Here is a 22859-nt window from a genome sequence, read left to right on the forward strand (position 1 = left end):
ACCCGTGTCAATGTCATTCATTATGACCAACCGAAATTCTATGGTTTTAGGCTATGTTAAATACAAATAAGTCTCAATTTTTAATATTTTCAAAATGAAAACTGTCTTAATGGTGGCGGAGAAGCCGTCACTGGCGGCATCATTAGCGAACATTTTAAGTAACGGTTCCAACACCTCACGAAAAGGCATTTAGTAATGTGTGAATCATCCACCCACAACTAACTTATAAAATTTTAGGTTCGAATGGGGCCTGTTCAGTTCACGAGTGGAACGGCACCTTTCAAGGAGCACCAGCGAGACTCAGAATGACTTCAGTTTGTGGTCATGTAATGGGAGTCGATTTTTTGAGCAAATACAATAACTGGGACAGAGTTGATCCAGTTGAACTTTTCTCTTGTCCTATTGAGAAAAAGGAAGCCACCCCGAAATTAAAAATGCCGATATTTTTGGGTCTCGAGGCTAAAGGTTGTGATAATCTTGTTTTATGGCTAGATTGTGATAAAGAGGGTGAAAATATTTGCTTCGAAGTGATGAATTCTGTGGCAAGAAGTATGAATGGGGATGTATATTCTAACAGCGTCACTTATAGGGCACGTTTTTCGGCGATAACGGAGAAGGATATCAAGGCCGCTTTTAATAACTTATGTAAGCAAGTAATTCCCAATAAAAAAATATCTATTATGTATTAATATTTTCTTGTGCTAATATATGTATTTTTTGTCTTGTGTTTAATTAAGGGAAGCATAGTTTTAATAATGTTTTATTTAACAGCGTCAGATAAAATGTAAAAAATCGGTAAAAGAGTGCAATTTATTTTTGTTGTCCAACAGAAGTACTAAACTATTTTCTACACTTTCAGCTCACCCTAACGAAAATGAGGCCCGAAGTGTGGACGCCAGACAAGAACTTGATTTGCGAATTGGTTGCGCATTTACGCGTTTCCAAACGAAATTTTTTCAAGGCCGTTATGGCGATTTAGATTCATCTTTAATCTCCTATGGTCCTTGTCAAACTCCCACTCTAGGTTTTTGCGTACAAAGACATGATCAAATCCAAACGTTTAAACCTGAACAGTATTGGGTGGTCAAAGTTACCATCAAGACAAAGGACGGAGAAGACGTTAATCTCGACTGGAAGAGAGTTAGGTGTTTCGATAAGGAAGTAGCAAACATGTTTCTTCAACAAATCAAAGACCAGACGCAAGCTAAGTGAGTTTAATTTTTTAAATCATTGGTATCGATTGTGCCAATTGTGTAGCGAGAAACTTAATAATAATCATGTAAAAACAAATAATAATTTTTTAAGGGTTGTGAGCGTTATATCAAAGGAAAAAGCAAAAGCTCGTCCCGCGGCTTTAAATACTGTGGAGTTAATGCGCGTAGCTAGTTCTGGTCTGGGGATGGGGCCCCACCACGCCATGCAAATCGCCGAAAAGCTCTACACTCAAGGTTACATCAGTTATCCTAGAACCGAAACGACTCGCTATCCTGAAAATTTTGACTTGGTGTAATGTTTCAAAAAGTTACTATTTTCGTGTTTACAAAAATTTTAAAAATTGTAGTGGAGTCTTGAGACAACAACAGAACAGTTCCGAATGGGGCGACGAAGTGAGGGAGATTCTCGCTAGGGGTGTGAACCGACCGAAATCAGGTCACGACGCCGGAGACCATCCTCCCATAACCCCCATGAAGTTGGCTTCTAGAAACGAACTCGACTCAGAAGCTTGGAAACTGTACGACTACATCGCTCGCCACTTTATTGGGACACTCGCCAGAGACTGCAAGTACCTGAGTACTACAGCTACGATCACGATAAACGACGAAACGTTCACCGTTACGGGGAAGACACTGCTTGATCCCGGCTACACCACCGTGATGACTTGGCAAGCATTCGATAAAACCGAAATTGTTCCAAATTTGAGCGAAAACGAGACTGTCCAGATCAAAGAGATGCGTTTAACGGAACATCAGACGTCACCACCGGACTATCTGACGGAATCCGAGCTGATCACTCTGATGGAAACGCACGGAATAGGAACCGATGCGTCCATTCCAGTCCACATTAACAACATCAGCCAACGGAATTATGTGACTGTGACCCCGGGACGAAAATTGAAACCTACGAATTTGGGCATCGTGCTGGTTCACGGCTACCAAAAAGTATTATTTTCGTCCCAATCAGTTATTAAGTCATTCGCACAAAACTCTTCTAGATCGACGCTGAATTGGTCTTGCCAACTATGAGATCCGCTGTTGAGGAACAACTCAACTTGATTGCTCACGGCAAGGCGAATTTTCAAGCTGTTCTCAAGCACACTGTGGAAATCTTCAGGTTGAAGTTTCAATATTTTGTAAAGAATATTGACGGAATGGATCAACTATTTGAAGTTTCTTTCTCGCCGTTAAGTGCGTCAGGGAAAGCGCATTCAAGGTTGGGCGAATTCGATACATTTATAAGTTTGATAATGTTGGGTTTGCAGGTGTGGCAAGTGCCGGAGATATATGAAATACATTCAGGCGAAGCCACCCAGATTGCACTGTCCCCAGTGCGACGAGACTTACAGTCTGCCTCAAAACGGCACGGTTAAGTTGTTTAGAGAGTTAAAATGTCCTCTAGATGACTTTGAGTTGTTGTGTTGGACCATGGGAAACAAAGGAAAGAGTTTTGTGTTCTGTCCCTACTGCTACAACCACCCACCGTTCAAGTAAGTTCTTACAATAGTAGCGTAAAAACTTCACGGATTGGGGGAAAGTATTACTACCTGCTGTATCATAACCGGCCTGTTCATTTCCACAAAAAACATTAAAATGTTTCAGAGAAACAGCCAAAGGAAGGCTTCACGCTTAAATAATAATCAATACGCAATATAATAAAGAACAAAACACTAAACACAAAAACAACGAACAATAAGGAAAAAATGCACGAATTTAATTTCAAAACAGCAAAAAACAAGGACAAAATGTCATTTGAACAAGAAAAATTCTCAGTGACAAAAACTTAAGATGAATAATATCCCCAAAAAGCGCCTGTACACTAGCGCTCTGCGGGAATCCCTGAAACTACAATTTTGAACAGGCCGGTAATAATACAGCAGGTCGTGGGAACTATTTCCACCTAAAACTCTTTTTAATAAGAATAATAAATTACTTTTGGCCATTATGAATCCCGAATTTGTGTAAACATGGACAAGGATAAAAAGAAACATTTCAATAAAATAAAACTACTGTAAAAAATATAAAACGTGATTAGGGAGAGAAACGAGTCTTTGATTTGTATCGGGTGTTCATTTAAATTTATCTTCAAAGTAGGCATTGAACACCACGGATTACAGATTACGGATCAGCTGTTTAAATCTAACCTCACTTTTTGCGTTATAGGAAAAACTGAGTTTTCTTTTCTTTAACTCTAGACATTGTAATGTGCCGTCCATATATTCATCAGTCGACATAATATTTTATTAAAGTATAGTAGATAGCGCGTTTAAAAACCAAGCGGCACGTCTTCACTATTCAATTCGGAACGACCTTCTTTGATGAAAACCACGGATTATGAAAACCGACACCCGTCAGCTTACGTTCGACCTGTGCCGCTCTGTAAAATCATTTGGGGGGATGCCGAATGTCACTCTGAAAGTCTCCATTGCCGAACGGCATAATGTGGACCCGCCTCAATGAAAAATTTTAATTTCAGAGACATGAAAAAAGCAAGCGGATGCAACTCCTGCCCGCACCCTACATGCCCCTACAGCCTGAACTCGAACGGTGTGTGCAGTTGTGTGGAATGCGATTCGGGTGTTCTAGTCCTGGACCCTTCGTCTGGACCGAAATGGAAGCTGGGTTGTACCAGGTAAATAAAATAAATAAATAAATTCAGGTCAAATATTCATCGTTTGTGAACGCAGATGCGACACGATCATTAGCCTCTTCGACGACGCTCAGAAATTGACGGTCCTAGCTGACGTGTGCGACTGTGGGGCCCAGTTGATCAACGTGGAATACAAAGCTGAGAAAACTAAGCTTCCTAATTCGTCGAGCGAAATGAAGGGTTGCGTGTTTTGTACCAGCGAGTTCGGCAGACTCGTCGACAAACCCAAGACTGCGGTTAACACTAGACCTAGACCGTTCAGGGGCGGTAAAGCTCCGAATAGGGGCAGAGGCAGGGCGCGGGGCAAGCCCAAAGATAAAATGGCGCAACTCGCCGCCTACTTCGTGTAGTTTTATCGCGACCTGAGCTCACTCGTAATTTTATGTACTAATACAGTATGTATCGAAGGACGTGTTTTTTGAGGTGGGGGCCGTGTGAAAAAATGATAAACATTTGAGTATATTTTTATTAAACACAACAAGTCAAATGCAAATTTAGTTTGTAGTTTTTAATGATTTATAGAGTGAAATACATGTCACATCAAGGTTTTCGTTGAATACTATTTTAAGTATCAAAATTCTTCACCATACAAGACAGGCACAAAGTTTAATACTTCCTTAAAGATCTCAAATAAATGGTCAACTTAACGGGTGAGTTCAACGCTGGTAATCAATCTAAGAAATTCTCATTTTATTGTATTATTTGTCTGTTCGTAATGCTAATATTCCCAAAATGTATTTTTTTCATCTTATAAATACGTCGTAAGATATGAAAAATAGCGTATTAATTAAGAAATCGATTATTTTAAAGCTATTTTACTTCAACTAGTTAGTGCCAACACGCTTCCACCCAACGAGTAGTGAGTCGCCGCGTAGAAACGCCTTCGCAGTCCATCTAACGCTAATGAACTCATGTTTAAAAAATTTCTGCCGATGATTTATTTAATACATAAGTCATATGTATGTCTTCATTACATTTCATAGCAATAAAAATTCAGGAGCATTTCAAATGCATTTAACATATTTATATGGACTTGGGGAAGATTCTCCTCGACGGTGGTGTCAGTTTAAGACGCTATATTTACACTTCCCGCCGAAACCTTGACGGGAAATTACGTTTCAAAAGAAAACTACTCCGTTTCCCGCAAGATTTCGGCGCGAAAACAACCGACGTACTTTACCAGTTCTACGTTTAAATACAGGTGTCCCAATAGTGTACAGACAGACGTTGAAAAGACAGGAAACGTTCAAATCATCCGAATTATTTGTTTCGAAACGAGGAACGATCGAATTTAGTTTTAGATTTAATACTGAACCCGGTGGGACACCGCGTGCGTAGTTTGAATTTAGACACGATTGGGTCACCTTGAAGTATAGTAAAAACGTTTTAGATGTGGATTGTCAAACTCAAGGTCGCTTAAAACTTATGATTGTTATTGTACGTTAGTGAGAAATCTGTCATAAATTCCAAATACCTTATAAGCGCGCCTAGTTACTTTTCCTGGTAGTGACAACTTAACGACAAGTCCCCAATCCACATCTATAACGTTCCGGCAATAGGTATTGTTTTGTGAGTTTTAAGTGATGACAAACAATTTGAAACGGGAAGTTTTGCGTTACAGTAACGAAAAATTGGTAAAATAGGGTAGAGCGGCGGGCAAAATCAAGTGTTCGATAAGTTTGAAATGATCCTTTTCAATTAATTATACTATTTAAATTGTATAAAAAATATAAGAGCTAATTTTTGCTATACTTTACATAAACACACAAAGTCTGACTAGTACAATTTTGAGCTTGAAGGATATACCTGAAAAATGAAACATGATCTTTCAGCATTCTACACATTTCTGATAACTGTAATAGAGTTCTATTCATTTCTAACAAGGTAGGCGACTTTAGCGTTTAGTACTTATGTAGGCGTATGAAAAACTCTATACAGTCGAAGGTTAAGGCCTAGAATTGATTCATTACTAAATTAGCCCTGTCAGGATAGAACTCAGTAGGGTGACGATCTGGATGTTGAGATGTTTGTGCACGACCGAGAAGTGGAGATGAGCCCAACCTTCGCTTAAGATGAGTGGCCTGCGACTATCTGAATGCCTATATTAAAGAGAACATTTATGTACATTGTGCTTTGACGTAGATCCATTCCCATTCCAACACGTCAGATAGTCCATACTTGCACTTTCTCGGCAATTATACACCAACTGGCGTGGTCGTAATAAGACGATATAATGTGGAGGTTTTCTACATATTTTTCTATCAATTGGTCCAATTCTCCTTCTCTAAACACGTGATAATATCTATGATAAGTTATTTCGCCGCCGATATTGTCGGAAGGCAGCGAATCCTGCGACGTGTCGCTCAGGAGCGTCGACTTCTCTCGCCTCTTCGACGAGTCGCTCTCCAAACTGACCGTCGAGTTAGACAAGCGCTCTTCGGTTTTCGATTTGATCGTTTTCCACTCGGGACAGGACGCCAGCGACGCGGTGCTACCCCCGTCGCTGTACCTGCTGATGGAATTCGTGTCCTTGTGACTCTCTAAACCGTCGGCCGACTCCACGGACTGGCCGAAGTTGATCGACGTCGCGACGCTCGAGATCATGGAGTTGTTGCTGCTGCCTGCAACACCGCCAAAGTCATCCCGCGCTCTCGTGCAAATTGATTTTGTGATACAAGTGGTGTCACAGCCTTGAACAAAAACCTTTACTCATTTCAAACGAAAAAATGTTGGTACGTGAATGGTATGAATGTGCTAGAGATTGTCCGGTATCCGTACATCAGCAACACTTTTTCTGCTCTCGATTAAAAGAAAATCAGTGAATTTAACTGTTTCTGAATCATTGCTAATTGATAGTTGTCTTGTATTTTACCACAATTGCCATAGGACGAATTGAGAAAAAAAAAATACGTTTTTCACATTATATTTTGTAAATTAAAAACTTTAAATTTTTAAATAACCAAATTTTAACTGGACTGTTATCTTTCTTATCAGCTACGGTGTGCCATTTCGACTTGTTTTCTTGAATAAATCGCAAAAAGTACCTCAAGGCATAACTCCATTATTTATTGTGTGATTGAAAAAAAAATGAGTAAGCCCCGACTATCATGGTTTAGTTGGCGGCCCTAGTTCAATAACATATAGTATTTTTTCTTCAAACCTTCATAACAAATTATTTAAGACATGTTAAGAAACCAGGTAGGAATTTCAAATGATTTAGCTAGTTTACTTTACTGGCGCTCATCAGCGGAGATAATAACTTTATCTGCCGCTCGTCAGCTCGTTAGATGCCATGACAATGAAGTGACACTTTAGCATTATCAATGCAGCAGGATAATGTCATAATTTACGGTCTTAATTTTGATTTTTTAACTTCAATACCAGTTTGAATTAAGTTTCAGTACAAGTGTTTTCAATTGTTATAAACTGTTGTTGAAATTATTGTTTTTTCGAGTATGAATGATATAACAAATTTTTGCGCGCTATTCTACTTTTTACCGCGTAGACACTTGTCTCTGTGTCTGTCAAAAACGTAACGTGCAATCTATCAGTGTACGGAGTTACAAACACAGGGTGTAAGCTGTATACGTCAATTTTGAGCGAAAGGATGAAGAGGGAGATTGAAAAAAAGGGAGTGATACCGGACAGTCGAGCAGAATTCAGAAAAAGAAGGGGTACTATGGGCAATAGTACTCATAAAGAATGAATTAAAGAAGAAAGGGGAGAGGATGTGTGCACTGGGGAGGCGTTTGACAAGGTAGACAGTGAGAAAATGTTTGAGTGTATGAGGGGGGGGGGGGTAAATAAGCGAGTGGCTGGTACGCATGGAGGTAGTATTAACTAGGTCTATGCTGGTAAGGAAGATCCAGGAGATATACCTATACTTATACGCAAACAAAGTGAAGGTGGAAAAGAAAGAATGTGAATGGTTTGAGACGACAAAGAGAGTGAGACAGGGCTGCCCGCTCAACCCCCTGCTATTTAAGATATATGTGGCAAATATGGATGAAATGTTAAAGAAATCACTAGAGAGCGGATTTCTAGTTTTTATGCTTTTTGTGGGGGTTATAAGTAGCTCAATACTTTTTGAGATGTGTAACAGACTTAAAATTTTGAGTCATTTGAGCCCTATTTTGTTATGCTTTTTTTGCTTTTTTTGCAGTTTTATGCATATTAAAATGTATATGCTTATTTACTGCCTTTTTCCTTATTTATAGGTATTTTTTCATTCTTTACTTATTAGAATTTTTATTGTTTTAACACGGAAAACATTCCGTTGCCGCAAGAAATGAAAAAAATTAATTTCTCGTTTGTCGTTGATGAAATGTGGTGGCAGCCAGGTTTATAGGAACTCATCTCTCACTTTGTTGTTGCGAAAAACCGGTTTAACACGATAACACTAGGCGAATTATTTGCTCCATATTTACCGATTCCCTCGTATTCCTTCTTAGAGTGCAGGTCATTGTTTCATTTCATTTAAAATTTAATTCAAAAATGCCAAAACCAAAATCTACGCCTGATGAGTGGATAAAAAATTTTCCAGAATTTATAATTGAAAATAATAAAATATTTTGTCGAGTTTGCGTTAAAACCGTAAGTATTTTTTGTGTAGTTACCTAATTCTCTAGTATTCAGAAAATATTATTTTAGATTCAAAGCGAAAAAAAATATAATGTTATTCAACATATGAAAAGCAACACTCATGTTGAACGAAGAAAAAAATTCGAGATTTCAAAATTTAAACAACAAACTCTACAAGAATCTGTTGCAAGCACATCACGGCAAAACGAACAATTTCAGTTTAACTTCGACTTATGTAGGATGATGGTTCAGTCCAATATACCATTCAAAAAGTTAGATAAAGGCCCATTTCAACAGTTTCTACAAACCCATTGCAATAGACACGTTCCGGCTGAGAGCACTCTTCGTAAAAATTATTTAGAGCCAGTATTTCGAGAAGTGTGTAACAAAATTAAACAACGCATCGGAAGTAACTACATGTGGTTTGCAGTCGATGAAACAACAGACAGTTGTGGAAGGTACGTGGCAAGTTTAATTCTCGGTATTTTAAAGGAAGATATTCCTACTAAAGGATATGTTGTCAGTTGCAAAGAATTGTCCAAAACAAACAGTAATTCGATTACCAGATTTGTTAATGAAAGTCTTACGTCTTTTTTTCTTCCAAATGCCGTACCAACGGACAAAATTTTGCTAATGATTTCGGATGCCGCTGCATACATGATTAAAGCTGGAACAAACTTAAAAATATTTTACGAAAAATTAATTCACTGTACATGTGTTGCGCACGGACTAAACAGAATAGCTGAAACTATACGATTAGAATTTCCTGTGGTAAATAAGTTAATTTCAAATGGTAAAAAAATTTTTGTTAAAGCCCCACTAAGAGTGCAATATTTTAAGGAAACATTTCCAACCATACCTTTACCACCAGAACCAATTTTGACCAGATGGGGAACTTGGTTAGAGGCCGCATTTTATTATAGTCAATATATTAATCAATTTGAAGAAGTAGTTACCGAATTTGTCGACGCTCCGTCGCAGTCAATAAGAAACTGCATAGATATTTTCAAAAATAAAGAGTTGCGACAGAATTTAGCTTTTCTAAAAAGTAATTATGAATTTGTATGTGAGACTATAACAAAACTAGAAAAACAAGGTGTTCCATTGGTTGACTCAGTGAATATGGTTCAAAAATTTAAAGAAGAAACTAACTCTGTGAGAGGAGCAGTTGGGCGTGTCGTATCTGAGAAACTCGACAATGTTTTAAACAAAAACACAGGTTTTGGTATTTTGTGTGACATAGCGCGAGTTTTACAAGGCGAATATGTGGAAAACTTAAACATCGATTCTACAATTATCCCCAAATTCAAATTTGCGCCAACTACAAGTGTAGATGTGGAGCGCAGTTTCTCCAACTTTAAAAATATATTGAATGATCGACGAAGAAATCTTACAATTAATCATTTAGAACAACTCCTTATCATTCATTGTTTCAAAGAAGAAGATTGAAGTTCAAGTAGTGTTTTCTAACCATAAGGAGTTGTTTTTTGTTGTATAAGCAATACAAAAATGTTATATTTTCATTTTTAGGAATTGTGTTTTATTATCTTGTTTTTATGCTTTTTAATGCTTTTTTGTTTAAAATAAAACTTTTTTATTCAGTATGTTATGCTTATTTAAGCGCTTAATTTTTATTTTTTTGTGCATATAAATCCGCTCTCTAGAAATCACAAACTGGGGGAAGTGTGGTAGGTAGAGAGAAAGTTTGGAGCCTGGCGCTTGCGGGCGACTTGATAATTGTGGCAAAGAGTGAAAGAGAGTAGAGAGATGAAGGAAATGATGAAGAACCTGAGAAAGTATGTGAGGAAAGAAAAGCTGGAAGTGAATGTTGAAAAGACGAAAATGATGGTGTTCAACAAGAGAAACAGTGGAAATGAGAAGGAAGGAAAATAGAACGAGTAAACGAGTTCAAATACTTGGGTTACACATTCAATGAAAGAGCGACGGATCAGAGAGATAGTGAGGAAAGCAAATAAGGTAGTGGGATGTGTTTGGGGAATAGGAGAGAGAAAGTGGGGAAGTTATTGCAGGAGGAGAATGATGATATTTGAGAGTATGATAGAGAGTATATTGATATAATGATATACCAAGCAGAGATCTGGAGATGGAAGGAACAAGAAAATGGATGGAAGGAAAGAGTGCAGAATACTAACCGAATGCTGGAGAGAAAAGAAAAAAAACAACGATAAAGAAGGAGACAGAAAAATACTATCAGAGAAACGGGTATGCCAGTGAAGAAGTGGAAAGATTGAGAGCAAAAGGAAGATGGATGAATGTAGAGCTGAGTGAAAGGTACAAAGACACAGACAAGCAAGAAAAATTTGAAAGAATCAAAGAATTCAGATACAACAGAGTATCAGAGGTGTATGACAGAGGAAATTCCTGAGTACCTGGGGAAAGAAAATGCAAAAAAAAAGAAAAATGATGGCGAGATTTAGATGTGGGAACGAGGAGAGAAAAAACAGGTATTGGATGCGAGGAGTGAAAAGAAGGTGCAGAATGTGCTATGATATTTTTATGTTTGTAGCCAGGAATCCGAAAACCCGGAGGGGGAAAAAGCATGTATACAGAATGTTATGGAAGTTTACGTAATAAATTTAATCACATATTATATCCCAAGTGCAAAATTTTTTATCGGAAATTTTTTTGCTAATGAACGAAAACATCCATAAATGAGGTCAGAAGACCAATTATTATCAAATAAGAGCACAAGACGAAGTCGAGGGCTTTTATTTGATAATAATTGGTCTTCTGACCGAATTTATGGATGTTTTCGTTCATTAGCAAAAAAAATTTAGAGAAATTTTATCGGGTTATTTTTTGTTTTCTCGTTTTGATTGGTCAATATTTGTCACGCGATTGGTTGCTAAACACATGAAGGAAATAATCACCAATAGAACTCTTTAAAATATTTTTTTTTACATATCGATCATTTTTTAGTTGAATATTTTTTTTACATTTTCCTAACCCCTAGTTTGACACTCGCTCATGGAATTATCATCAATTGAAACGAAAGAGTGAGTGAATATGTTTTTGTGCGGTAAAAACTTTACAGTTTTTTGAAGAAAGAACGATCGCTGTTCTAATTAGTATTAGTTTTTACTGTTTTCCATTCAAGTATTTTAATCAAGAATTCTTTTTTCGTGCTTCGTTATCAATAGATGTGTAGACACATGATCGGGTATGAATTTTAGGGTTCAAATTATACATATTTAAGTTTAACTCTGTTTGAAAGAATTTGCGGAAAAAATGATTAAAAACGTGTTTATTTCAACGAGTCCCATTGGTGATTAAATTTATTGCGTGCATGGATTTCCATAACACCCGAAATACTAAAATGTCTAAATGTGGCTTGTCGAAAAAATTAAAATTAGGGCCTCTGTACCTACAGTACTTTTGGAATAATTTATATTGGTTCTTTTATTTACTAAATAAATAACGTTATAGTTTACGGCGTTTTTTGTGAGACATCCTGTAAATGAAAAATTTGAAGATGCTATTTTTACAGATTAATTGCCACAGACATCAAACGTGTGTGTATAGCCAATCTCTAGAGCGCGCTTGCTTTCATCCAATCAAAAATGTTTATCGCAGATTCTCAAATTGTTTTTAATAACTGTATTATAAATAAATAATTAACGTTAAAGTTTGTATTCTGGAATTAATCTTGCCAAAAATAACGACCCAATCTTTTATACATATTATTATGTATTTGATAAATTTCCAAATTTTGACTTAAACATTTTTGTTTTAGACAATTGTACTCGTTGATATTTGGGCATTTTTATTCAAACCCTCGAGCTAAGGCTCTCGGGCCTAACTCCCAAATTCAAGTCGTAAAATTGTCAAAGCTAAAAATTTTCGTAAAACTGAAAAATGTATCCGATAAAAAAATTAGGTCTTGTTATTTTACCTTGGATAATTTTTGAAAAATGAATAACTTGTAATCTATAATAAAGTTTAAATTAATCTTTCCGTTTTTTTTTTGTTTGAACGTGAACTTTTAAAGGCACCGCGGTGTTGGCAAAGTACAATTTTGTTTTAATTATTAGCTTTAAAATTAAAATGTTTGTGAGTAAATCTCGACATGATTAAACACTCCTTTTATTCTTTTGAATTATAAAAATGTCAATAACATAAGCAAATACGCTCCACAAAGCAGCAAAGCTGTTCAGTGATGTAGATCAAGAACAGGTTTTAAAATCCCAAACAAATAAAACAGAGCTCGTCATCTTTTTAATCTTTCATGTGCGTTTCATATAATAAAGATGGAAAAAACAATCACAAAGCAACATACTCGTACTTATATAAATCTAATTTGTTCTTGAATCAAGGACAAAGTCGTGAAAATAGTTTTTACAAAATTGAGGAGTGAAATCTAAGACAAGTTAACATAGGTATCTATTAGTATAAATTGTTATTGGCGATAAAAGTTTATACAGGGTGTCCCAAAAATGGCGTACTAACGGTGCACTACGGTGTAGAAGAGACTACCGTAAACGTCAGAAAAATGTTAAAAAAATTCTATTGGACTTATTTGCTGATTTGGCGGTCTTTGAAAGTGGCTCTTAACAGATAAATTATTTCAAAATATATGTATTAAATTGTCATGACAGCTACCTCTAATCGTACATATTATCATAAAGTACACGATTACTCACTACCAATATCTAATCCTGCATAATAGAGAATTTAGAAGCTTTGGAAATCGAAAAAATTATTTTAAATCCACTACGGTAACATTGCATGGTGATGTTGTACGAGTACATCTTTGTTTACATTGTATTACCGTTAATAATATAATAATAAAAATTGATTTTTTTGTCTGAAAATTTTTTTCCATATTTTTTTCGTGTACATTTAAACATCCTCGATACGGTAGTAAGTAGTTAGTACTCCATTTTTGGGACACCTGTATATAGGAGAATAACAGGAGACCCTTGTTTTTGTTTTGAAATAGCTAAGAAATACTCAAAACGCACACCGTAGATTCTATTTTTCACCCACAATGTATTTTTCTAATTAGAATCGCAATACCAACAAATGAAAGTTCTGTCTAAATTTATTAAAGTGAAGAACTGGAGTTTCTGATGATTTGAAATAAAAATTGGCCCAAACAAGGAAAGTTTACGTTGCAAAACGCAAATAATGAGAGAAGGCATGTTTTCACGACCATTGCCAATGAAGTTTTCGAGTGATGCCATGGTTTCGTTAATCACACTACTAACTTCTTCACGGTACTTCGACGACCGCGGCATCACTCGAAAATGCAAATGTCTTGGTTGAACGTATTTCAGTCGGAAATATGTTGCACTGAATAGTTATTGTTTAATGGGCCGTAAAATTTGGTTGTCAAAAGTGTAAAAATCGGAAAAAAGTCGAGAACGTGTCAATGGATGGTGTTATGAATTTTAGAAGTTGTATGTTGGAAACCTACCTTTGTCCGAGTCACAGGAATCGATGGAGGTGCCCATCCTGATGGAAGTCTTGCTGACGGATAGTTTGCAGGCGGAAGCAAGATCGCTGGTCTCGCTCAACGAATCGTTCGTGTGCGACCTCTTAAAAACGTCATTTTTCACACAAAAATAATCATTAACTGGCACTTTCTTCGGATCAGTTTGTTTCGTGTCTTTCGTTTTGGTCCTTTCGTAGCACTTGCATTCGATTTCTCTACACTTTGTACACGGTCTGTTAAATAAACTATCACTCGCACTTAATTTCGCTAAATACTCGTTTTGCTTCTGGATCTCGGCGCTCAACTTGGACAAGTCGTCGAGTTCCTCGCTCAGCCGATGGATGTACGGATCGTCGATGTTGTCCATCGAGGTGGACAAAGTGAGGGCCCGCTCCTTGCTCTTCTCCTGGTACTGATCGATCTCCTGCAGAAGCTTCTCGCTCAACTTGTCGGCGAAGTCGGTCAAGTGCCTGTGGCACTCCTCGTCCCAGGAGGGCCCCGTGTCCTCGGCGAGGAGCGGCGTGGTGTCCGTCGAGTATCGTCGTTGTATTATCGATAAAACGTCGCCAGTTTGCAGTTTTCGTTTGTTCCTGGGACTCGATTTGATCACTTTGCCGACGGCCTCGTCCAACGTGTTGGCCACGTCGGCCGCCGCCTCCAGCAGACTCATCGACTTGCCGTCCTTTTTCGTCGGGGGGAACTTGAATCTGGTGCGGCTGCTGGTGGCGTACTTCTTCGACTCGTCGGTCCGCACGTTGATCACGCTGTCGATCGAATCGGGCGAAGACACGCAGCTGGAGTCGCTGTCTTTGTCGTCGGTTTCCGGGTTGAACAGCTCCAGAGACAGCAGCTTGGGCAGAGGCTTGGCGACGGCCTCCACTTTACCGTTGGCCACCGAGGAGTGGCGAACTATGGGGTAGTGGGATTTGCTGGTTCGCGCGCCGAAGCCGGGCTTTTGCGTCAGTAACTCCTTGATTTTTTTCAGTCTCTCGTTTCTCGTTTCGGTTTTTTCTACTGGTGATTTCTCCGGACTAACGTTGGTGTTTAAACTAGGGGAGTTCAGACTAGTTCTCCTAAACTTGGGGATTTGAGGTACTGAATACTTTTGTGCAAGACTTTTACTACTTGGTTGCGTTGTTGTACTTTCCGTGTTCGAATGGTCCCTATCTGATTTGTCTGGTAGAATGTCTGCGGTTGTGGGTTTGGGGGAGCTCAGCTGTTTCGTCAAGGGGTAGACGGTTAGGGGCATCTGCTTGATCCTCGGACTGGTGGGACACGACGACTGCTTGATTCGGGGCGAGTTCGGGACCGGGGAGTTTTTCAGTCGGGGCGAGATGGGACCTGGTGATAGCGGAGTCGGCGACATGGGATCAGATTTCGGAACGAATATTACAGAAGCGAACGAGTCCTCGGAATCTACACTAGTATCACTTTGCAAACTACTGTCTTTCGAAGAATCGGACCCGTCTTCTTTAGAATGTCTTCGCTCGGTTGTGGCACTGTCTTTTTTCTCTTCGACCGCCACGGATTTCTTCGCGGGATCGATCGTTTCGTTTTCGGGAATCGTTGGTGAAATCAGATCGGAACTTTTCCAGTTTTGGAACATCCTGACGAAACCGTTTTTCAACGATGTTCCGGTAACCTTCTCTATCGTAGTGGAATTTTTTATTTTATTTGTAAAACCCGTTTTGATTAATTGGAAGCGCTTTGAAGTAGAAACTGAAAAGAAGGAATCTTTGAATGAGTCGAAAGTGTGGTGTCTTTGATAAATTAAATCCTCGTTCAAAGATGCTTGTTTCTGGATGTTCTGCCGCACTCTTTCCTTCTCTTTCAGCCGATCGGTCGACATCAACTCCTCGTTCAAAGATCTCTGCTTGAACACCCCTCCTCTGTGGTACCTCGTGTGCAACACCTTAAAATCCGGCAGATTGTTGATCGTCGAGTTCATGTCCGTCGGCTGGTCCAAAGCCTCCTCGTCGTCCTCTTCGCAGATCGATTTTTTCTGCTTAACTAGCTTGGGTTTGGCTAAAGTGGCTTTGGGTTTAATTTCCGGCAACACATTGATTTCCGGTACGCTCGGAGTGCTAGATTGCGACCTTACTATATTATTATTTTCGGCAGTCTTAATGTTCGTCATGCTTTTTGATTTTAAATTGCTGGATATATCGTTCATCAGCTGCGAAGAGGGAAAAGTCTGCCGCCTCTGGGGCAAATCTTCTTCGTCCACCCTCCTCAGTTCGATCGGGATGTCTTGGATGTTTTCGTTACAGTCGCAACACTCGCATCCGTCGTGGTCGTATCGTTGTTGTGACGGCTCCTTAGCGCAAGTACTCCAACTTTCCAGAAACCAGGGCCTGTGCACTCCCACCCTTCGCCCTCCTGCTAATTTCTGGATGGCTCTACGCACAAAACTGTAACAAGTTTCGTTCGGACTTGATAAACTCGAACTGCTCGGAGAAGAGTTGCGGCCGGGATCTATCGAGCGTCCCTTGTGGCGGTTTTTCCCTCGCTTTTTCACTATACCCTTAGATCTGAAAACACGAAATATGGCAGCAATTAAACCGCAGAAGCGACTCATTTTTAGTTCTAAAAATAGACACAAAACTCCTCAGATGTGTTCATCTAAGGTGTTCCGTTCCGAAAAGGCTTTAATTTTTTGCCAAAAATACAAAAATACACAATACAAAATTTGCCAAAGAACTAAAGAAGTGTATCATCGTTCTAGTGATTATTGAATATGGGGTTGGTATTGATAGTAGAATTACTGTAAATGCCAGTGTTAAATGTGATGTCAAAAAAGATCTGAATCCATGTACCGAGCGATCATTTAAAAAATAAACCGAGTTTGCTTTAGAGCCTATGCTATAGCATGGGTTGCCATAGGTAACACGCCGACTCGATTTATTTCGCACCGTACTATTGCGGGCAAAAAAAGTGGGACATCAAATTTCTGTCAGTTTTGAAAAATTCGATGTAGTTCAAGCTTTATTGTCATTTTTTTGACACTATTCCAGCTGACAGTTTAAAAATATATTTTATACTCCTATTTTCCTTTTCCAAATGCCCTCTTCTTTTGGTAAAGGTAGATTTTGATTGGAACTTTGCATTAAATAAATATTCACTACGTGCTTACTTACAATCGTTCCCCACAACCTACTAATAATGACAACGTCAATCAATTCAAAGTAGGGTTAGAATCAGGTAAGGGTTATTTCACATTAAAAGTCAAGACAATGACGTTGATGTCCCACTTTTTTTGCCCGCAATAGTACGGGATCAAAATAAACTGTTAAAGGGGTAGGTTATTATTGTAACACACTTTGCGAGACAATTTTAAATTTAATTTTAAATAAAATGACATTGCTTCATCAATACCAACCCAATGCCAATAAAATAAAAGTCACTACTTAGATAATTATTTTATATTTTTAATTAAAAAAAAATTAAACTAATGAAGGCGAAATAGAAAAAGTAGCATGTTACACTCGTTTCACAAGACATGTTGTCGAACTCCTTCCTTTAGAGCACTCTTCTCGACACTCGCTGTGCTCTAAACGTCTAAACTCGTTCGTTCGACAATAGACTGTCTTGTGCAACAATATATCGGGTGTGTATCCTCAAAGTACGCGTTGAAGGATCGATTGAAACCACGGATTACATGAGATCACGGATCAGCTATTTAAATCTAACCTCACTTTTTGCATTGTTTGTTGTTTGTGTTTTTACTCTGCAGACGGACGAGACGACAATCGACTCTTTAAAAATTACTGTAGAATAAAAGAATAAAACCCTTGTTCTCCATGTTATTAGGTAATTGCAAAGGAAGTTTAATTAATATTGTTTTTGACAGATGTCTATGGAAGTGTAGTAAATAAAAGAGATTTGGATGACATTAATGGGACTGAAATAATTTTTAGTGAACGTTATTTAGACTGCTTTTGTAAACACTACTCCCGTAGAAATTTAGAAACAATTCCAATACAGTTTTATTGTGTTAACAATAGGGGATTGTACACATTAACTAAGATATAAATCAGCGATTTCATCGCTTTTTCCATTCCCTATTGTCAGGCTGAAGTATTTCGTTATCGATTTCAAAATTAAATTTATTGACGTAGAAATATAAATTTTCCTTTGTGGACAATTAGAATCATGAAAAAACAAGATGGATTTTTTTAATTGGTTCATTTCTAAGCGAATATTATGAAAGTAGGAACGAACAATAAGGTTCTGGAAGCACTATTGAGCAAGCCCCTTGATGTGAACAGTCTTGGAAGCACTTCTCGAGCAATAACTTTAGAAGTCTTCAAACACAAACGGTATTGAAAACGTTTAGTTAATTAATGAACGGTGATGGTGTTGAAAAAAAAAGGTTGCCGTGTTCTATTTTCGGTCGTGACTTTACTCTTAACCCCTGTGCCGCCCCCGCTTTTCCTGCGCTTAATTATTTTTAGGGTACTCACTTCATCGAGCGATTGGAATCGCTGTCCGACGTTTGCGTGTAAGCATGATATGGCGGCAAGCAGTCATCTTCCGAAGTGTTAGTCGTGGAAGTAAGCTCGAGCGACGGAGTGCTCAAGTGTTTAGGTCGGTGCCAAGGAACTAAGACATCCTGCGACTCGAACTTGCGGTGGCTCTGCTCCATGGCCCAGACGGATATGATGAGCCTCCCTCCGATCCTCAAGACCCTGGCCAGCTCGCGGAGGGCGCAGATCCGCCTCTCCGTCGTGGCCAGGTGGTGGACGACGGCGATGGAGAGGACGGCGTCCAGGCTTTCGTCGCGGAAGGGCAGGGCCAGGTTGTCCAGAGCTATTACCTGAGAGATCATTAAAAGTAAATTAGGTGTCGAAGACGCGCCGTTACAGATAAGAGGGGACAGGTTCGAAGACACTTCTCAATCAGTTTGTACAATATCCGGGAAATTTCCTGTGTGTAAAAGGGTGGCGTGGTGGTGTGATAGCGCACTTACTTCGTTCTCCTTTTCGCGCGCTACTTCAGTCAATCGCATCGATTTATCGCCCCCCATGTTGAATATCGAAGTGTTCACGTTCAAATACTTCCCATTTCCACAGCCTGCAACAATATTAAGGAGTTGCTGACAAATTATCAATTTCCTTTGTGTTATTATAGAGGGAGACGCATGGGAAATTCGATATAGGGAAGGTGGGAGGTTCGAAGAAAATCTAGGGAGTTGTGAAAATGCACAAATAAAAAGTTAACAGACTCTTTTATTTATGATGACCCACCAGAATTGAATGAAAGGTGTAATAAAGTATGTGAGGATAAAACTTATGTTAGAAATTTAAGGACAATCGTGTTTAGAATACGGAATGAAAAATATAGATAAGAAAATTGGAAGTGGAGTAGCAGGCAATGAAAGAAGAGAAATGAGAGAAATAGCGAGACTGAAGAAGAAAATGTCTTTCGCAGAACGATAAGAAATATTGTGATAGAAATAATAACAAATTTGGAAGAGGAAGATTTATTGGAGTATGTAGAGAATCGGGGCAAGAGAATACATTAATGTTAGGAGAGTAATTGATGATCATAGAAATGAATGAGATAAATGAAGGATGAAATATCTAGAAAATTTATGGAGGCGTGAAATTTAAGTGTAAATAAGGAAAAATTAATGATGACCGTGTTTCGAGAGAAATATTGAGAAAATACTTTGAAGAAGAGAATGTCTCGCTTGAAATGATGATGAAGTGGGAAATAGAAATGTTATAGAAGTTTATTAGAAATGGGGAGAAAAATACGATACGAAGATATTTTTGTTGGTTAAAAATAAACGGCGATCGCAGAATTGAATGAAAAGAACGAAATAAAGAAGTGTTTAAAAAATTAAATAAGTGAGAATAAAGAAAATTTAATGATAAATGGATTTATAAAAGAAACACAAAAGAATTGAAAGTGCAATAAAAAAAGAAAGATACGTACAAAAAATAATACGAATTACTGAATAAAAAAACAAGAACATAATATTTATGTGTGAGTGTGGTGCACAGACGTGTTCTTCGTGCTCTCCGTTTTTAGCGCTCATACTGTGATTTACGCAAGTATATTTACATTACATATTTACATCTAATTTCGTATATCGTCGATTCCTCGTGAGTCTCATAAGAAACACCCAAATTGGTGCAATTTTGATTTGCAGCAGTTAATTGATTCATGACATTGGTGGCGTTTACTTGCTGGTATTATCGCCCGAGTTTTTGTTCACCGGAGATAAGTTTCTTTTAACGGCAGGCCGGGAGGCGAATGACTGCGTCCTTTCGCAGTATTCGCCTCAAATTTAATTTTTGTGCTCCGGGATTCGCCCCCGGGTTGGAGCGCTAATACAAATCATATTGCAAGATGGCGAGCGACTCGCCAACAATTTTCCCTGGTAAAGAGCAGGCGGTAGTTTGTAATGCTACCGACGGACTAATGTTACAGGACTATGTGAGAGCTATAGGTAGTATAGTATCTCCCAAGAACGTTTTATTTGCATCGAGAATCTCTAACGAACGAATTTGCATCTATTTAAGTAGTAAGTCTTTGGTTGATGACGTGGTCTTAAACCACTCATCCATCACCATCAATGACAAGGTCGTTGGGGTACGTCGGTTAATAAACCCTGCGCGTCGTATTATTTTGTCAAATGTTTGTCCATCAATTCCCCATCATGTTTTCGAGAATCAAATTAGAGCTCTTGGATTTACTGTACTTTCGCAAATGTCATTTGTCAGGGCAAGAATACTAGATGATGAATATTCACATGTCCTTAGTTTTCGCAGACAAATATATGTACAGCCGGATGACGCTATCGGGCTGCCAGATTCGGTCGTGTTAAAGTTCGATAATACAAATTACCGTATATTTATGACCTTCGACGATATATGTTTTAAGTGCAAAAGGATTGGCCATTATGCGAGCGACTGTCCACAAGACAGAGATGCTGACCTTGAAACATCTACCCCTAATGAGAACCCTACAACGCATGCTACGACTGACACTCTGGCAGGAAAGCGGCAAATGACGGATGACGACGAGACAGAGTTAAGCCCTTCAAACAGTACGAACGCGAATTCCGATAGCACCGGTAAATCCAAAAAGATAAGATCCAGTGACTCAGTGGAAAGCCTGACCTCTACTTCTGAACTGTTAATGCTTGCAAAAGATGCTGTTAATAACTCTGAGCAGTATCCAATTGACTTCGACCAAATGGTCGAGTTCATGGAGAAAGTCAGCGGTGAAACGGATATACTTGCTCTGGTACGATCTTTCACAAATGATACTCAAGGCGTAATTAACCTCTTGCATGATGTTTACAACGTGGTCCCCCACAAGAGCATCAAAAACAAGTGTCGAAAAATACAGAGGCGAATCCGGAAAGCCTTATTGTCTAAGGATTCGGTGAGCGCCGATGACCTGAACTTGAGTACCATAGTTGGCGAGCCGTAAATTCTAGTAAGGACAATTATTTTAACATAACAAAATTCACGTCAGACGCAAATTATTTATCCTGTAGTATAGCTTACACCAACATCGCATCACTTTTGGCAAAATACGATGATTTTTGTGCTTTTGTGGGTCGGGACGAGCCGTCCATCATTCTGTTGACCGAAACGTGGCTCTCATCTTCTATCCCCGACAGTTTGGTCTCCATAAGAGGTTACACACTATTCCGGAGGGATCGGTTCGGCAAGAGGGGTGGTGGTGTTTGTATGTACTTTGCGAACAGAGTTCTGACCAACTTTAAGATACAACCTATATCCGGGGACTTCCGCGGTATTGAAGCACTGTTTCTTGGGGTGCACAGCAAAACTGTATCATTTGTTTTGGGTTGCGTATACAGGCCACCTTCGTCGTCTATCAGTGACGACAAAATCTTGATTGATTTCATCAAAGGTCTGGCGGACACATCACAAAAGATTTTCATTTTCGGTGATTTTAATATGCCGGACTTGCTGTGGCCTTTGGACTCCAGCGGGCCATTCAGCAACTCATCTCAACTAATGGCTGATCTAATTATTAACAGCCACCTATGTCAACTTGTATCGGAACCCACAAGGTTCAGACTCAATCAGACACCATCCACTCTGGATTTAATCATTTCCTCAGATGATAATTCGCTCACAAATTTAAAATACCTGAGTCCAATTGGGATCTCAGATCACGTGACCCTGGGAATCGAGCTTCAGATCTATTCTTGTCCCAGATTGAAGACTGTTTCATTTGAGAGAACAGTGGTAGAATGGGCTGCGGTAAATCAGCATCTATCAGTTGTTGACTGGAATTTATTACTTTCTAATACTTCTATGACCCATAACTGGAAAGTTTTCAAAACCACTTTGCAAGACATGATTGCGCAGCACACTACTAGAGTAACTTTTAAAAGATCCTCAAAGAAGCCCTGGATCGACTCCAAGATTCTAAAGTTGATTAGGAAAAAACGATCATTGTGGCGTACCTTCAGGCGGACTGGGGCTGAATCTGATTATAAGACCCATAGAGCTTTCTCTAATAAACTTTCCACCACTATTAAGGAGGCTAGAACTAGATATGAGGCGAGTATTGCTAATTCCAAAGATACCAAACACTTTCACAAGCACATTCGCACTCAACTGTCGGGTCCAGTGGGAACTCCACAGGTCAGAGATATTACTGGCTCCGTGACAGACAACAGCGATGTTGTCGCCGACATTTTTGCCGATGTTTTTTCCAAAGTTTTTACGAAAGAATCACGGGACCGGATCCCCGCTGTCCCTGGCCCGCCCAATTCCACTTTTCTCTCGGATATCGATTTTCTTGAAACAGTAGTGTGCGAGAAAATCAGGAAATTGAAGGTGTCTAAGTCTCCAGGGCCGGACCTTATCACAGCCAAGGTTCTCTCAAACTGTGCCGCCGAACTCAGTGTCCCCTTGTCTGTTTTGATGAAGCAGTCGTTTAGTTCGGGGGTTCTACCTCCGGACTG

General features: G+C 38.9%; 2 protein-coding genes and 1 long non-coding RNA gene across 4 annotated transcripts in view; 2 read left to right on the forward strand and 1 right to left on the reverse strand.

Moving 5' to 3' along the window:
• Nucleotides 1-4877, forward strand: Top3beta (topoisomerase 3-beta). The gene is made up of 9 exons (XM_069049885.1): nt 1-185; nt 238-645; nt 860-1208; nt 1306-1506; nt 1562-2159; nt 2213-2430; nt 2480-2704; nt 3691-3846; nt 3902-4877. The coding sequence occupies exons 1-9, from the start codon at nt 95-97 to the stop codon at nt 4212-4214; spliced, it is 2559 nt and encodes an 852-aa protein (XP_068905986.1). The 5' UTR covers nt 1-94; the 3' UTR covers nt 4215-4877.
• The window catches only part of fid (fire dancer), a 26083-nt gene continuing 7536 nt past the window's right edge, over nt 4313-22859 (reverse strand). The window contains exons 3-6 of one of the 2 annotated variants that reach the window (XM_069049884.1): nt 18870-18973; nt 18364-18716; nt 13883-16431; nt 4313-6485 (exon numbers count right to left, since the gene is read on the reverse strand). In XM_069049884.1, the coding sequence (XP_068905985.1) occupies nt 6028-6485; nt 13883-16431; nt 18364-18716; nt 18870-18973 (3464 nt within the window). In that variant the 3' untranslated portion in view covers nt 4313-6027. Of the gene's footprint in view, nt 6555-13882; nt 16432-18363; nt 18717-18869; nt 18974-22859 lie in introns of both variants that reach the window. The other variant, XM_069049883.1, reaches the window with a different exon arrangement.
• LOC138132411 (uncharacterized) lies at nt 7880-10047 on the forward strand. Its single transcript, XR_011160071.1, has 2 exons — nt 7880-8457; nt 8515-10047. It is a non-coding gene; the product is annotated as an uncharacterized lncRNA (long non-coding RNA).

The sequence above is a fragment of the Tenebrio molitor genome, chromosome 6 (assembly GCF_963966145.1).
Source record: "Tenebrio molitor chromosome 6, icTenMoli1.1, whole genome shotgun sequence".
Lineage (NCBI taxonomy): Eukaryota > Metazoa > Arthropoda > Insecta > Coleoptera > Tenebrionidae > Tenebrio > Tenebrio molitor.